The sequence below is a fragment of the Patella vulgata genome, chromosome 8 (assembly GCF_932274485.2).
Source record: "Patella vulgata chromosome 8, xgPatVulg1.2, whole genome shotgun sequence".
In the NCBI taxonomy this organism is placed as follows: Eukaryota; Metazoa; Mollusca; class Gastropoda; family Patellidae; genus Patella; species Patella vulgata.
In genome coordinates this window covers 28,980,139-28,994,947 of record NC_065886.2, presented here as the reverse complement: position 1 = coordinate 28,994,947, position 14,809 = coordinate 28,980,139, and the positions used below count along the sequence as shown (strand labels likewise).

At 32.7% G+C, this 14,809-nt stretch overlaps 1 protein-coding gene across 2 annotated transcripts; it reads left to right on the top strand.

The window, feature by feature from the left end:
• Positions 1 to 143: 143 nt before the first annotated feature.
• On the top strand, positions 144 to 11,468 carry LOC126829592 (vesicle-associated membrane protein 7). Of its 2 annotated transcripts, none has more exons than XM_050559546.2 (9): positions 144 to 274; positions 2,120 to 2,293; positions 3,544 to 3,601; positions 4,404 to 4,453; positions 5,022 to 5,109; positions 5,555 to 5,645; positions 6,228 to 6,295; positions 7,436 to 7,528; positions 7,901 to 11,468. In XM_050559546.2, exons 2-9 carry the CDS (start codon positions 2,148 to 2,150, stop codon positions 7,964 to 7,966), a joined length of 660 nt encoding a protein of 219 aa, XP_050415503.2. In that variant the 5' UTR covers positions 144 to 274; positions 2,120 to 2,147; the 3' UTR covers positions 7,967 to 11,468. The 2 variants fall into 2 exon arrangements, with proteins under 2 accessions (XP_050415503.2, XP_050415502.2); XM_050559545.2 differs by having other exon boundaries at positions 2,116 to 2,293.
• Positions 11,469 to 14,809: the final 3,341 nt, after the last annotated feature.

The following is a 14,809-nucleotide window of genomic DNA, read 5'->3' as shown; positions in this document are numbered from 1 at the left end:
TAGATTAAAATTGTATCTTTAAAGTTTTAATAACAAAATACACATATAATTTACGTGAACTATTTCTTTTAATAAAACCAAAACTAATACAAATCCAATTCTGGAGTCAATCCATATTTCTAAAAATCATGTGACAATGAGATGTCACTTCCGTTTTTGTCAATAGTAAACAATCATCGAATCCAAAATAGAGAATTTACTAAAAAATTAAGCGAATAATTGGTGATATTGTTGCCTTTTTTGGTGCAGTCATTAATAATTACAGAAAAACTAGGTATTATGATAAGTAATTTTGACAAAAACCTATGAAAAATACCTGTTGATTGATGCGATTCGGAGAATGATTTGTGTTGTTTCAGTTTGTCAGTCCAATGTTATGTTGGGATTGCAATAGAGATTGACTGACATCTGAATCTGAATGCATAGTCGTAGATGCCAATTACTGGCTTTTACACGACGGATGGAGTGCGCTAGTTAATGTTTTCTAGTTTAGATTTGAATAATTCGATTGACTCTCAGTTCACTGTATCATCAATTCATCACTGAGTTTATTCAAGTCGTATCGTATACAGTTAAATTCGTACAAAGTATGAGTATTTGATTTTGAATATGTCACTTTTAGCAATAAGGTCTGTCAAAGTTTTTCCAGTCCTGAAAACAAATGTGGTTTGAGCAGAATTGTGGTGTAAATTATGTTGTATTCAAACATTCAGCAATAAATAGTGACTATTAGTATTACTGTCGTCATCACTTTAATTCTTATATTTAATATTGACCCCCATTCAAGGGATTGAGATAATTAAATTCTGGAAATTCAATCACAGGAATATATTAGGGATGTACTTTAATTAATCTTAGAAACACTGTTAAAGTGATTAGTCTTGGCCGAATGAACAGGACACTTGGCTGGTTGTGAGACAGTGAGTTTTTTTCCTGCTCAGCAGGTGGATGCTATATCGTTACCCTCATTATACGGAAAAGGGGCAGACCTTATCATTGGCCCAAAGGATATGAATATTAGTTATGCGGAAATTAAGAATCATACCAAACCCAGTCCTAACTCGGTCTTCATTAACCCAACAATGCAGAAAAGTAGGATGTTAAACCCCATTTCATTTATTTTTCATTGGTTATCAACAACACATTTAGCACAATGAAAGATAAAGATAGAGAGTTTGAAAAATAAACAAATGTGGTAAACTGTTCTCTTATCTATGGACAGCTTTTGAACAATTTAATGAATTATGAAATTTTTGAAATAAGAGATATGAATAAAAAGGAATCAGGGACCACTGCAAACATCCAAACTAATAACCAGCGGAACTGGGTTGGAGTGTTGACCTTGGATAAAAAATGATAAATTAAATGTTGAATCATGAATTTAAAAAGTGTAATATGTGGGTGGTTAGTTAAGAGATCTGTCTGTGTGGTTTTACGTTTGGTTTCAAGTGTTGAAATTTTGAGATTGTCTTATTTTGATAAAGGATTGTGTAAGGAATACAAATTCTTTGTTCATGGGCAGGTCCCTAAGCCAGCTTGCTGGCTTCGAAGGGGCAGTGAAGTTTTTAGTTCGGGGGTGCGGGAGGTACAGTCTACAGTAGGTATTTTAGAGCTATGGTCGGCATTTTTTTTTCGAGCAGGCAAAACATTTTTTCAAGGGGCATTGCGCCCCCTTGCCCCACGCTGGCTACGGGCCTGTTCATGGGTTTGTAATAATAAGGTTCATGTAAAAACAAGAGCTACATGTAAATGGATTAATGATACAACTTTACCCAAATCCCCTGAAATCCAACAATATTGCACAATCTCATTGATTATCAGTCATGAAATGTCTTTTTTTTATAATTCATTCATAATCTACTTAAAATCGGAGCCATCCAATGGCCCAATGAGTTGGTTATAGGCTGGGTTTGTCATGTTAATAAATGTCTAATTAATAATTTATATAATTCTTGAAGTCAGAAAAAAGATCTGCAATGTGAAGATTTAGCTCTTAGGTAATGCATCCTTAGTTAGCTCTTACATAATGCATCCTTAGCTCTTACATAATGCATCCTTATCTCTTTACAAGCAAAGAAAAAAAGCTATACTATATTTGTACATCATATTTTGTAGGTAGAAGGAAGAGTTGTCAATAATCAATCAAGATGCCTATATTATTTGCTGTAGTTGCTAGAGGTGCTACTGTGTTAGCGAAGTATGCCAGTTGTGCCGGAAACTTTACACAAGTAACAGAACAAATTTTGGCTAAAATACCAACAGCTGATTCTAAATTAACATACTCACATGGAAAGTATGTACATTTTATTATATCATTTGTAACTAGGGGGTATATGTATGTACAATTCTGTAGGAGCCCCTAGTTGTGTCACCACCAGAAAAAGTTTTATTTATGGAAGTGGAACTTCAAATTTGTGTAAAATTCTGGCTATCCCAATGAATATTGTCTTTTATTAATTCTGTAGATTTGTTTTTATTCTTTGCACTGTGGATGTGATTCCATGAAGGTCCTTTTCTATTAACTATTGCTAATAATTTAAAGCATTCAAATCATCGCTACTCTAATGTTGACTATGTATACAAAGTGGTTAGAAATTATACATTATTCATTAATTACCCATCACTGATGAATACACAAACTCACCCAATAGTCATGAATATCTCTTAAAGGAGCTAAGTCTCTAACTCAATATTTTTCATAATATTCGAAATTAAAAGCATTAATTAGAATTCAATATTGATCAATTTCAATCAATATTGATGCTATCTTGCCGTGAAACTATAGGATCATTCCTAATATCCAATATTTAAGACATAATTACATGTAACATTTTATAATGAGTGCACGAGTTGTGTAGTCTATGGTTTTGGTAGCCATTTAGTAATGAACAAATAAAAACATATCCTACTTGACATTGTGGAAGTACATGTAATTAGTAAAAGTTGATTCACAAACAAGAAAATAAGAATTTAAAAAACGTGTAGAATGCACTAAGTAGCAGGTGTCACATATTTCACCGAACATAATTGATTAGAAATTACAAATATTTTTTTTCAAAAATTGAATATAAATCACTTACATACATTCATATTACATTAATACATGCTTTTAGAACCATTTTAGTCTATTTCAAGATTCCAAAAAATAGAGCCATGTGCCCTTTAAAAGTCATGATCTTAACCCCTTGATGACCTAACCCTTTCAACTTGATTTTTTGGTATTTTTTATTTGATAGAACAATATTTTATTCTTGAAAGATATGTATGCATACTATATTAAAGACGTGTACACATACTGTATTGAACATATGTACACACTACACATACTGTATTAAACATAGATGCATGAACATACACTGTGACTGTACATACATTTACATGTATTGAAGATATGTACACATACTGTATTAAAGATATGTGCACACATACTGTATTTAAGATATGTACACACACTGTGTTAAAATTATGTAAACATACTGTATTTAGGAAAATATGTTAAACTATAAGAAGCATATGTAGTTATATTTGATTATTTTGTTTCAGTTATTTATTTCACTATATTAGTGAAGATAAGATTATATATCTGTGTATAACAGATGATGTAAGTAAAATATATCTTTTCACCTGTTTTATATACTTATCATAAATATATTTTATATACTTGTCATCTTATCATCAATATAATTTATATACTTATCATCTTATCATCAATATATTTTATATACTTACGTGTATCATCAATATATTTTATATAATTACCTATATAGGATTTACCTGGCCTCTCAAGAGCTAAACGACACTAACAAATGTGCAATACGGGAAAATTTCTAACAGCAAACCAATGTCACACTACCTCACATGATGAGTGATGACCAAATAATTTCACTGCTAATAAAGGTCGACCATGACAGTGATAAAAAATGTGGCTAAATATTTGAGAGACTAAAATTGGTCAGATCTCTAAAAAATACTGAGTGGCATGTAGTATGTACAAATTAATAGGAGTCCTGTATGTGTTTAGATTAACAGACTTTATTTATTTTCAACTTCTGTTACTAAACTGCTTAATTAGGTACTGGGTAGGTAATTTGATGTGGTTGTCAAGATCTGTTCAAATGAAGTTACTTGGTCCTAATGGAACAGAGAACTGGCACCATAAATTAAGGGAAAAATGAAATTTTTGACTATTTTTTCAAACCAACTCAAGAGATTTCAAGCAAAATTGTTAGATGTGGTGCCTTGTTGTTTCTAATGACGATTTAGTTTAAACTTGCATGATCCCAGAAGGGTTGACTCACTTGATTGGGTAAATTAAGGGATTTGTGACATCATCTCCATCACCACTTTGTAACATTAATATATATCATAATGGTGAACAGTAAATTATTTTTTCTTGTTTTCAGGATTTTGAAAGATCAATTGCTTTTGCATTTCTGAACGATATAAAAAGAAGGTAAAATGATTTATTTAATAAGAAAAGCACTTTATTATTCTGTAATAAACTTATCTCGTAATATACATGTTTAAGTAAATACATATTTACAGCATGATTATCAGATAGTGTAAATATTAATAACAGAACTTTAAGAAGACCACTTCAACATGTCCGAGGTTCTATATACATATATGATCACCAGTTTCTCTACCCAAGTCATTCATCAAGGAGTGGCCTGACATAACATTAGCAAATGATCATGCTTTTTATTAATTGAATATGACTCTATAAACATATGACACACAGAGAGAGGGTTTAATGTCCACAAACATTTTGGATCTAACATATGGTTCAATTTTATTTCAATAATTCACTTGGAAGAAAATCAGAGTACCCAGAGAAAACCCACGAGGTTAGACATGTGACCCTACTCCTTGTCATGTACAAGCGGGGATTCGTAACCACACCACTTGACTCACTGCCAGACCTTACGATCTAGCAGGCAAGCCTTTATCCATTGGTACCCAACCCCCTTCGATTCTGTGAACCATGTTTTCAATAAAATATGATTATGTAACATTGACAGGTTTCAAGGTCAGTATGGTGTCCGAGCTCAGACAGCCTTACCGTATGCTATGAACAGTGAATTTTCTCGTGTTATAGCTTCTCAGATGGTTTGTATATATATCATACTTCATTCAATATAGATTAAATCATTTATTTTCTCCTCAAGATTTCCAAAATCTACTTTTTAACAAATAGTTTTTAATTTTGAGTTCCAACAATATTTTTAGAAATCTGTAATGTAGATTTGTTTATATTAATTATTTTCTCATCAAGGTTTCCAGAGTTTCTTTTGACGAACATATTTTATAATTCTAAGAATATTTTTAAAACTATCGGTCTTTAAATAGAATAATTTTGCAAAGACATCTTAATATGTACATTCCAATTGATCTTTTAAATTGCAAACGTGTCCTGTATGTTTTGTGTTATGAAAAGTTGTTATTAATTAACAGAGAAGTAGTTTTTTTCATATTTACCATGTATTGTGAATATTTAACTGTACTTCTAGATGCCATTATTAAGGAATTGATGTTTTTATGTTACTTACTTTAGCGAACGAACACAGAAGATCGATCACCAGATCAACTAGGTCATGTTCAGAATCAAGTCGATGAGTTAAAGGGAATTATGGTGAGAAATATCGGTATGTAGATTTCAGTCGGCTCTGGTGTATTGTGATTAAGAGATTTAAAACTTATATAAAAAAAACTATAGCTTGAATTTATTGGGACCAAGTAATAGTCTGTAATGAAATAAGATGGGTTGTAACTTTTAACGTCCTTCCCAAGTAATCCGACGTGTGTGCTGTAGATCATAAGATCATTCAGTCATTGTAGTGGCGTCTTCCTTAACTCGTGGGTCTCTGATTCCACCAACTTTGCACAATCAAATTACGAAAATGAAAAATACTATGTGTCATGAAAGATTGAGTGAATATTAAATTTTGCTCTTGGCTGGATATATCCAATATAAATTAAAGATCAGTGACTCTAAAGAAAGTAGCCCACGAGATTGTACAGGTGACACTACTCCTTGTCACATACAGCGGGGAAACGAAACCCAACCAGTTTACTCAATAACAGACCTTATGATACAGCGCGCACATGCTAACCAATCAGCCATTCCCCTCATCCCGCACTTGAGAAATATATGTGTGAGAATCAAGTTGATCAAAACAACCTCTTTTATTTGCACATTATTTGAACCTATATTTTTATTTTCACAGATCAAATAGCAGACAGAGGAGAACGATTAGAATTACTGGTCGATAAAACAGATGATCTCAGTGCTAATGTAAGTCTTGTACTGCCAGTCTCTTTTAGTCTAAGCCTTCTGATTTTAAATAAAACCTTTAAACATGTATTATCAAACTTAAATGTCATTCCGCAGACTATTGATGGTTGCTAATTCTCTATTCTCATGTAATAAAAGTGATTAATATTCACAAGGTCATTGCTCTGGCTTCAAGGATCTTTGGCTGGACTGTGTTTGAAATAGCTTTATTTAACTTCTGTTTCCACTTCATAGATATTGCCGACAAGAATGGTGTTTTGAGTTTTTATACACCATCATTTCATGGGGAATATATTTTAACATCCTGCTTGTTGGTCCATCCATCCATTCATACCCTGCACATTACAGGTCTCAAGTTTTTCAGACTAAAGAGGAAGCTACCCTTCAAAAAGCTGCTCTTGAATGTATGTTTGTGCCTTGCTACATTATGTTTGATTAAGCTTGTAGCAATCGACATGTATATCTATTCAGAGATCAACTTAATTGACTTCTCTGATGCAGTGCAAACATTTGAGTCTTGTCGCAGTTGGAACTATTGATATGTACCATAAAATGAAATCGAAAAGTAAATGAAATGTAATTGACCGTTACATAATTTTTGGAATGTACATGTAATTCATTACATCTCCATTACATAACCTTTACTTGAAGATACATTATGGGAGATTAGATAAAGAGCTGGCAGTTCTCACTATAATAGTTAAAACTAGATAATGTAAAGGCAATTTGCTGAAAGTTTCACTCATATTGATCCACTATGAACCGAGAATTAAGCCATTGTAATTTCGGCCTAGCATCGATCATCATTACTAAAGTCGGTACGATAAAAACATAGTCTCAATTATCCATTTCATGATTAAATCATGAACGAAAGCTGAGCAGCAAATCGGATCATAATCCAATAAAGATTGCAGGCTAGCGTTGACAGTTGATCATGGTCTTGATAAGTTAATTAATGTCTAATTAATAATTTAGATAACATTTCGGGCCTAAAGAAAGACCTACAATAGGCAGATTTAGCTCTTGCATAATGTATATTTAAAAAATGTAATGATTAAATTCCATGACCATTCGCCCAGCCCTGCTTGTAGGAATGTAACATGAAGAATGTTTATTATAGAAGTATTGTTATATTTTCAGGCTGTTTCGTTTAAAAAGACAAGTAGAGCCTTAGCAAGATCGTTATGGTGGAAAAATATTAAAATTACAATCATTATTGTTATTGTTGTTATTGTAAGTCCATCTTTATTTTATATTATTAACTTGACAATTACATTAATTAACGGGGTGGTTGGATGCCAGTATGGTTAGTGCATGTGCGTTGAATCATAAGGTCTGTCATTGAGTCAGCTGGCGTGATTTCGATTCCCCAGTTGTGCGTGACAAGGAGTAGGAGTTAAACCCCATCTCTCTCTCTCTCTCTCTCTCTCTCTCTCTCACATTAATTAACATACTGACTTAAATGGGTTCAAACACACATGGTATGGCCACAGCAATGCTGGAGAATAGTCCGGTTGCAACGAGGCGGTGGTAGAACGAGGGTATACCCAGGACAAAGTGTCACTATGCGTTTCTCTTTTTATATTATGTATTTGTTTGTTTCAGGTTATTCTGTATTTTATCATCTCTGCTGCGTGTGGTGGATTAGATTGGCCGTGTACTCGTAAATAAAGTGATGTCGGAGACATGTGATTAAAATATAACGGACAGATTATTATGAAGAGTGCTTTCACATAAATACCAGTTGGTTACTTCTCAACAGACTGTTACTTAGCAACAGGCTGTTCATTACTTTAAAACCAACTGTTTGTTATCACCGTGTTGGAAGAATATGTCGAACTACTATGTGATTTATTATCATCTAGCTTTATAAATATATGTTAAAACCCTTTATTTTTATGTTGATATTATGTATTGTGTAGTGTATAGTTCAATAATATGAAACATGAAATTTTTGTAAATCCGACTTAATTTTGGTTTGATTAAGTTAAATTATATCATTATTAACCCTATCTGTGTTCTAAACACTATCTTTTGAACCAAATATTTAATTGTTCTTAAAATCTGCATGATGCATTTATGTTTTTGAAAGTTTAAGGCTAAGGCATGTGAGATATATTATGTATTGTATAATGTGTAGATTTAGACCCCCACTGTATACTGTAAGAGTATATCTGACAATTCAAAAAAGTAATTGAATGTCATTAGATAAGAGAACACGAGAAAAATAGAAACAGTCCGTACATTCACAGGTGTTTATTCATTCTATACTTATAAAAACATGGTAATGCACAGACTTTTTCTGTTTTTCTTTCATGTTCTCTTATCTAGTGACAGTCAATTTTGTTTATGAATTGTCAGATATCCTTTCACAGTTCCATACAACAACTTTTGGTCTTCGAAGGAATTATTAGTGAGCAGAAATTCGCCGATGTATCTGTTATCACCCGTCACTTCAGCCAGTTTTATAGAGGGATAACTCATGTTTTCCTTTTGCCTTCGTCATTTCCTATTGTTGAAACATTGATTACTCATCTATCGTAGCAATGTTCTCTGTGAAAAAATGATATTTGGAACGTGTTTAACCAGTTCTATCACATATGTGATAATGACTGGCACCAATATTGTCCTTTAACTTCCATCACTTACTATCTACAGGACTATGTGTATAAGTGGTGACTTAATAATTTCATGTAAAATTTACCTACCTGTAATATATGGTTGGGGTTATTCCATCATTTCTGGCATTCTATAATCTAATTATGTCAGAGGTCAGAAGTTTTTGTGCTATATTAGATTTATTACATGGATACATGTGTATGTGGTGTAAATTGATTACATTGATATAGGTGTATGTATTGTATATCGTGACATTGTAAATGAATTATGTTGATACATGTGCATGTAGTGTAAATTAATGACATTGACACACATGTATGATGTGCAAATTGATTACATGTAGGTGGTATTATGTAAGTTAATTACATTGATACACATGTAGATGGTGTTTTTGTCAATTGATTACATTGATACACATGTAGATGGTGTCATTGTCAATTGATTACATTGATACACATGTAGATGGTGTCATTGTCAATTGATTACATTGATACACATGTAGATGGTGTCATTGTCAATTGATTACATTGATACACATGTAGATGGTGTTTTTGTCAATTGATTACATTGATACATGTGTAGATGGTGTCATTGTCAATTGATTACATTGATACACATGTAGATGGTGTCATTGTCAATTGATTACATTGATACACATGTAGGTGGTGTTATTGTCAATTGATTACATTGATACACGTGTAGGTGGTGTTATTGTCAATTTAAATAAGAAATTTGACTGTGTATATATGATGAGAAAACAACCAGTGTTTCTGTCTTGTTTCATAGATTTTGTTAAAATGTTTATATTGATGTGTATATTAGAATTATTTGAAATTGTTTTTATTATAAATTAAACAAATAGAATTAGTTCCATGTGTTTATATCAATTGTAAATATTGTTTTATATCTATAACACACACATAAATATATTATATATATTATATATATACATACTTGATACTAGGTGTAACTTATCTAATTCACAAAATGGTAAACTTGACTATTTTAAGAGAGCAGTCTTTTCATTGGCTAAGAGTTAATATTTGTACTAGTATTTTAATCTTCAACTAATGAAATATGTGCTTCATTTTAGTTTAGAGATTCATGAATACTGTGGACCCTGTATTAATTATGCACTATAATCTGCTCGGCAAATACAGATCATTTATCATCAGCTTCATACTGTATTATTGTGTAATTATTATTGTATTATTATCCTTTCTTATTGCCTTTTCCAGCCTTTTGAAAGTATAGGGTTAATGCCTGTGTTATATAATATGTATTATATAATGTGTAGATTTTGAAAGTATAGGGTTAGTGCATGTGTTATATAATATGTGTTATATAATATGTAGATTTTGAAAGTATAGAGTTAGTGCATGTTTTATATAATATGTATTATATAATGTCTAGATTTGGAATGTAGAGAAAACTCGTTTTAATCCCAATCCTACATTAATGGAGAACATATTCTTTTAAAGAACTTAGTACCCAGTAAGCACCTTATAGGAAGTGCAGAGGGTGTACAAGCTGAAATATGTTGGATCTATGCTAATGTTCATTCAGTTAAAAAAATCTGGATATTTTATTGAACGATCATCATCAAGTAATGTACCGTTAAAGTTTGGCCTATTTTGTGGGTTGGGGGGGGGGGGGAACACTCAATATTTTAGAAGAATTATTTAATAATTATTTGTTTTTATCATTGGGGATCGTCAGTAATTAGCTTGTAGTATGATTTAAGTAAAGTAAAAATGTGCTAATCATCCCTGGGCCCTATTAATGAAAACTTCATCTAAAATATTTTAAGAATATTGATTGTTTATTGGTTGAGCGTGGATGGCCGAATGGTTAGCACATGCGCGCTGTATCATAGGGTTTGTCAATGAGTCAACTGGCGTGGTTTTGATTCCCCGGATGTAAGTGACAAGGTGTTGGGTCGCCTGTCCAACCTCGTGGGTTTTCTCTGGGTCCTCTGGTTTCCTCCCATTGCTAAAGACCCGTACGCACAAGCAAATTGTTGAAATAAAATTGAACAATATGTTAGTCCCGAAATGACCTGGTTTTGTTTAGAGTGGACATTAAACTCCCGATATGACCTAGTTTGTGGAGGTTACCCCCCCCCCTCTCTCTCTCTTTCTTTTATTGGCTGAGCACTAAATTCATAGCTTAATGAAGAGGCAGCATTCTTAAAATCTTTTAGTAAAAAGGTTTCTTGAATAAGGATCCAGATATACAGGTAGGGTTGAATGTTAGAATCATATGCAAGTATGTGCATTTAGAGGCTAAATATAATTAAAGTTGAAGGTTTCTTAAATAAGTATCCAGAAATACAGGTAGGTTGAATATTAGAATCATATACGAGTATTGCATTTAGCGGCTAAATATAATTAAAATTTTTAGAATATATTGCCTATATATGGATATATGTATGGATATATTGCGTATATTAGTATAATCATATTGGAATTATTTATGAGGCAAACGGCTTCAGTGACTCAGATAAATGTTTATGTAAATATATATTTATTGAAATAAAATCTTCAAAGATCAAGTTATCCGTCTACTTGTCCCATTGTCCCTATCAGAACTCGCCACTTGTTGTATACAAGGAAAACTAATACTCCTGATATCCATCCATAATTTTCCTAGCAACAACATCTCTGGACATTAAGTTATCAAAGATGTATAGGCGAAGGTTTCGGAAGCTTCTACAACATGTTTGCATTATTCATAAACCTAAGGTTATTTATAACGGAAGGTTTTATAGTTAACTTCGGGAGTTCTTCGTTGTCCCTTTAACCGTAAAATATGTAAGCATTATTTATGGCCCGATATTCCAGAATAAAAGTTAAATATCATCTCAAGAACTTGTATCAAACACGTAGGAGCGTATTATACGTCCGCTGCCATTTCGGAATTGTTACGTCGCATCAAAAGTCATATGAATGGGCAATTGTTCAAGGAACGAGTATGCCAAGTTTCATGTCCATCCTACCGTTCTAAGAGCGTCGCCCCCAAGAAGAAGTAGAACAACAAGATGAGGACCGCTTTGAGAGCAGTTCCTGATCATTCAAATCAATCAGTTCTAACTGCAGTTATGGCTATCTCAAGTTTACATTGATTTAAAATTTGTATTGATTTCTCATCGCTTCTTCATGTCTCTCGGACAAATAACATGATATTCGATCTAGCATTCGGCCTGTTTTGGTTAATTGGCGATTTAACGTCCGCTGCCACTGTGAGGGGTATCGCAGATAAGCCCTTTTATCACTCAATAATCCATTCTACAGTATAGATATCGCTTGTGTGATATATTTCATAATCTACTAAGGAGATATCGCTTTACATGAATTTGATTGGTCAGTTGAAAAGGAATTACTTTTTTTTATTTTCAAATAACAGTTCATTTCTTATTAAAAGTAATTTTTTTTTATTAAAAATGAACTATTGTTATTCAATTGACCTTGATGAAAACACTGGGTCAATATAAAGGACTTTGCAATGGTTGAATTGCTGTCAAAAAATGATGTATCACTACGCCGTAATGTTCAGTAAAAGTGAAATCATGGACCTTATAAGGTCCATTGTGAAATCTACAGCAAAGAATTATATTTATCTATTTGTGCATGTAAGAAGGGATTGGGTGATAAATAAAATCTCCTACTCGTCTATTTTGATATCCAAAAATATCAACACTCGTTTTGAATTTTTGCGCTCCCTTGAGTTTTTGTGCCCCTCGCAAATGGCAAAAAAATCACGCAGTATCAGTGCGGTTTATAACATTATAATCATAATCATAATGGTTAACCAGTGTCAAACATATACCGTGGGTCAGATATGCTACAAATCGACTCTAGCACGTTCCACACAGCCCAATATTACCAGTTGGGACTGGGAGCCCCCCCCCCCCCACACACACACACACACCCACACACATATATATATAAATATTGTTTTGGGGGGCCCGGACGGGATCTTGTTCATCATACAAACTCATGGGTCACCACGCCCCTGACATTAAGACAATTATATTTTACTTTCGCAACATGTGTGGAACATCTTACCTATAAGCAAAAAAAAAAAAAAAAAAAAAAAATGTAATGATGCCTTCAGATAAACGTTTGATCTTTTTATTTTTCGAACTTCATAACAGCTTCATAATTATTGGCCTTCAACTGATACACGAGTGTTTGCCATGACACCCCTGGGGTAGGTCGCTACAGTATAAAGATATTTTATCATTAAAACATCACGGGTTAATGAGACGAATAAAAGATAATCGTTTTCATCTTCTCATTTACCTAATCAAGCACATTTAAAGATAAACATCCATTAGCACAGAGATTAGTGTATTGCTGTACGCTTGGCATTTCACATGCAAACATTGGAAGGGAGTAGAAGATCCATGTGTTAAATTTATTACAATGTAAACTGCCCAATAATAGATTAGTCACTTAAAAATAAGTTTGAATACGATATTATATAGCTTTGAATTCTGATATACACACTGACGCGTGAAAAAAAACCCCACCAAAAAATACATTTTAAGATTACATTATTACATACAGGGCCGGATAAAGCATGCATAGATTTATATGGCACAAACATTTACATGTTTCATCTGACATACATTGCAACTGTTTTCATTAGCCAACCCGGGGCAGAAAAGTAGGAAGGTAAACCCCATTTCTTTTCATTTTATGTTGCGAATTCTTTTATAGAACTAATTTGAGCGACCGATTGATATTGGGGTCCCTGGCTGTAACCCTGTACCCATTTACTCCGACCCTGAGTATATACTGCATGTAACATAAATGGTATGCCGTGAGTCTATGCGAAAATTTCATGAGGGAGGGGGGGTAATCGGGTTTAAAGTCCACTCGACACAAATTGGGTGATTTCAGATTTAACATGGTTCAATTTTATATCAATAATTCGGTTACACGCGTAGGGCTCTTTAGTTGTGGGGGAGGACCAGGGGATAACCCACGATGTTGTACAGGCGACCTTACACCTTGTCGCGTACCACGAATCGACTTTATGATCCAATACGCACGCCTAAATAATACATTCGGCCGTCCACAACCCCCAGATTCGGTTTATGGAGTAATAATACTAAAAAGTGGTTATGGTGACGGGGCTCACTCCTTGGGATATATTTAAAAAATAACGAACGTAACTGTTCACACTTCTTAACCTTTAATTTCCCCTTTAAACAATCCTAATTTTATGCTTTCAAACTTTGTGATTTTATTTAGAAATGACCAGAGATTGCGTAATTAATCACGATATCATTACTCGAGATACTGGGTTTAAAAATTTAAGATTCTATCTTGTTTTTATGATAGCCATTGGCTAAACGGTTTATATCAAGTAACCCAGGTTAATCGAGATTCAACTTCAAATACATTTAATACTTTGAGAAGGTAAGACTGTAATATAAGAATGAACTGTTTCTATGTGTCATATTTCAAATTTTAATTTATATTTGGGTGTAGATGCATGGTATAATAGTGTAGTATAATAGCTGTTACCATAAACATATTGTTGATGTTTGGATTTTAAACTTTGTGCCTCTAAAACCGTTTTAATGTATATAGGTTTTTATTAACAGGATTCTAACATTATTTCCATAGTATATTTCTGTATCAGGATTTTATTGCTTTTTAAATATTTTAATGATTTTGCAATTCTTTATATTGTTTCAAGATTTTTCCATTTTTCATTTGAGAACTGTTTAAATAATGTTCCTTATTTCATTATTTATTTGTGATTTTTAATTAATTTTTTTTCAACTTTGCCCTTTTTAAACTATTAACTAGGATACCCTTTCTCTGTTTTTATTTTAATTTTACGGAAGTTTGTTATTTTAATGATTTTGTATTTTCTGAT

What these genes read in the sequence shown, in the direction of transcription:
- LOC126829592 (XM_050559546.2), top strand. Translation starts at nt 2,148, where the DNA reads ATGCCTATATTATTTGCTGTAGTTGCTAGAGGTGCTACTGTGTTAGCG. An exon ending in TTAACATACTCACATGGAAA is followed by an intron (nt 2,294 to 3,543) that starts GTATGTACATTT and finishes ATTTTGTTTCAG; the next exon opens with TTATTTATTTCACTATATTA. An exon ending in AATTATGGTGAGAAATATCG is followed by an intron (nt 5,646 to 6,227) that starts GTATGTAGATTT and finishes TTATTTTCACAG; the next exon opens with ATCAAATAGCAGACAGAGGA.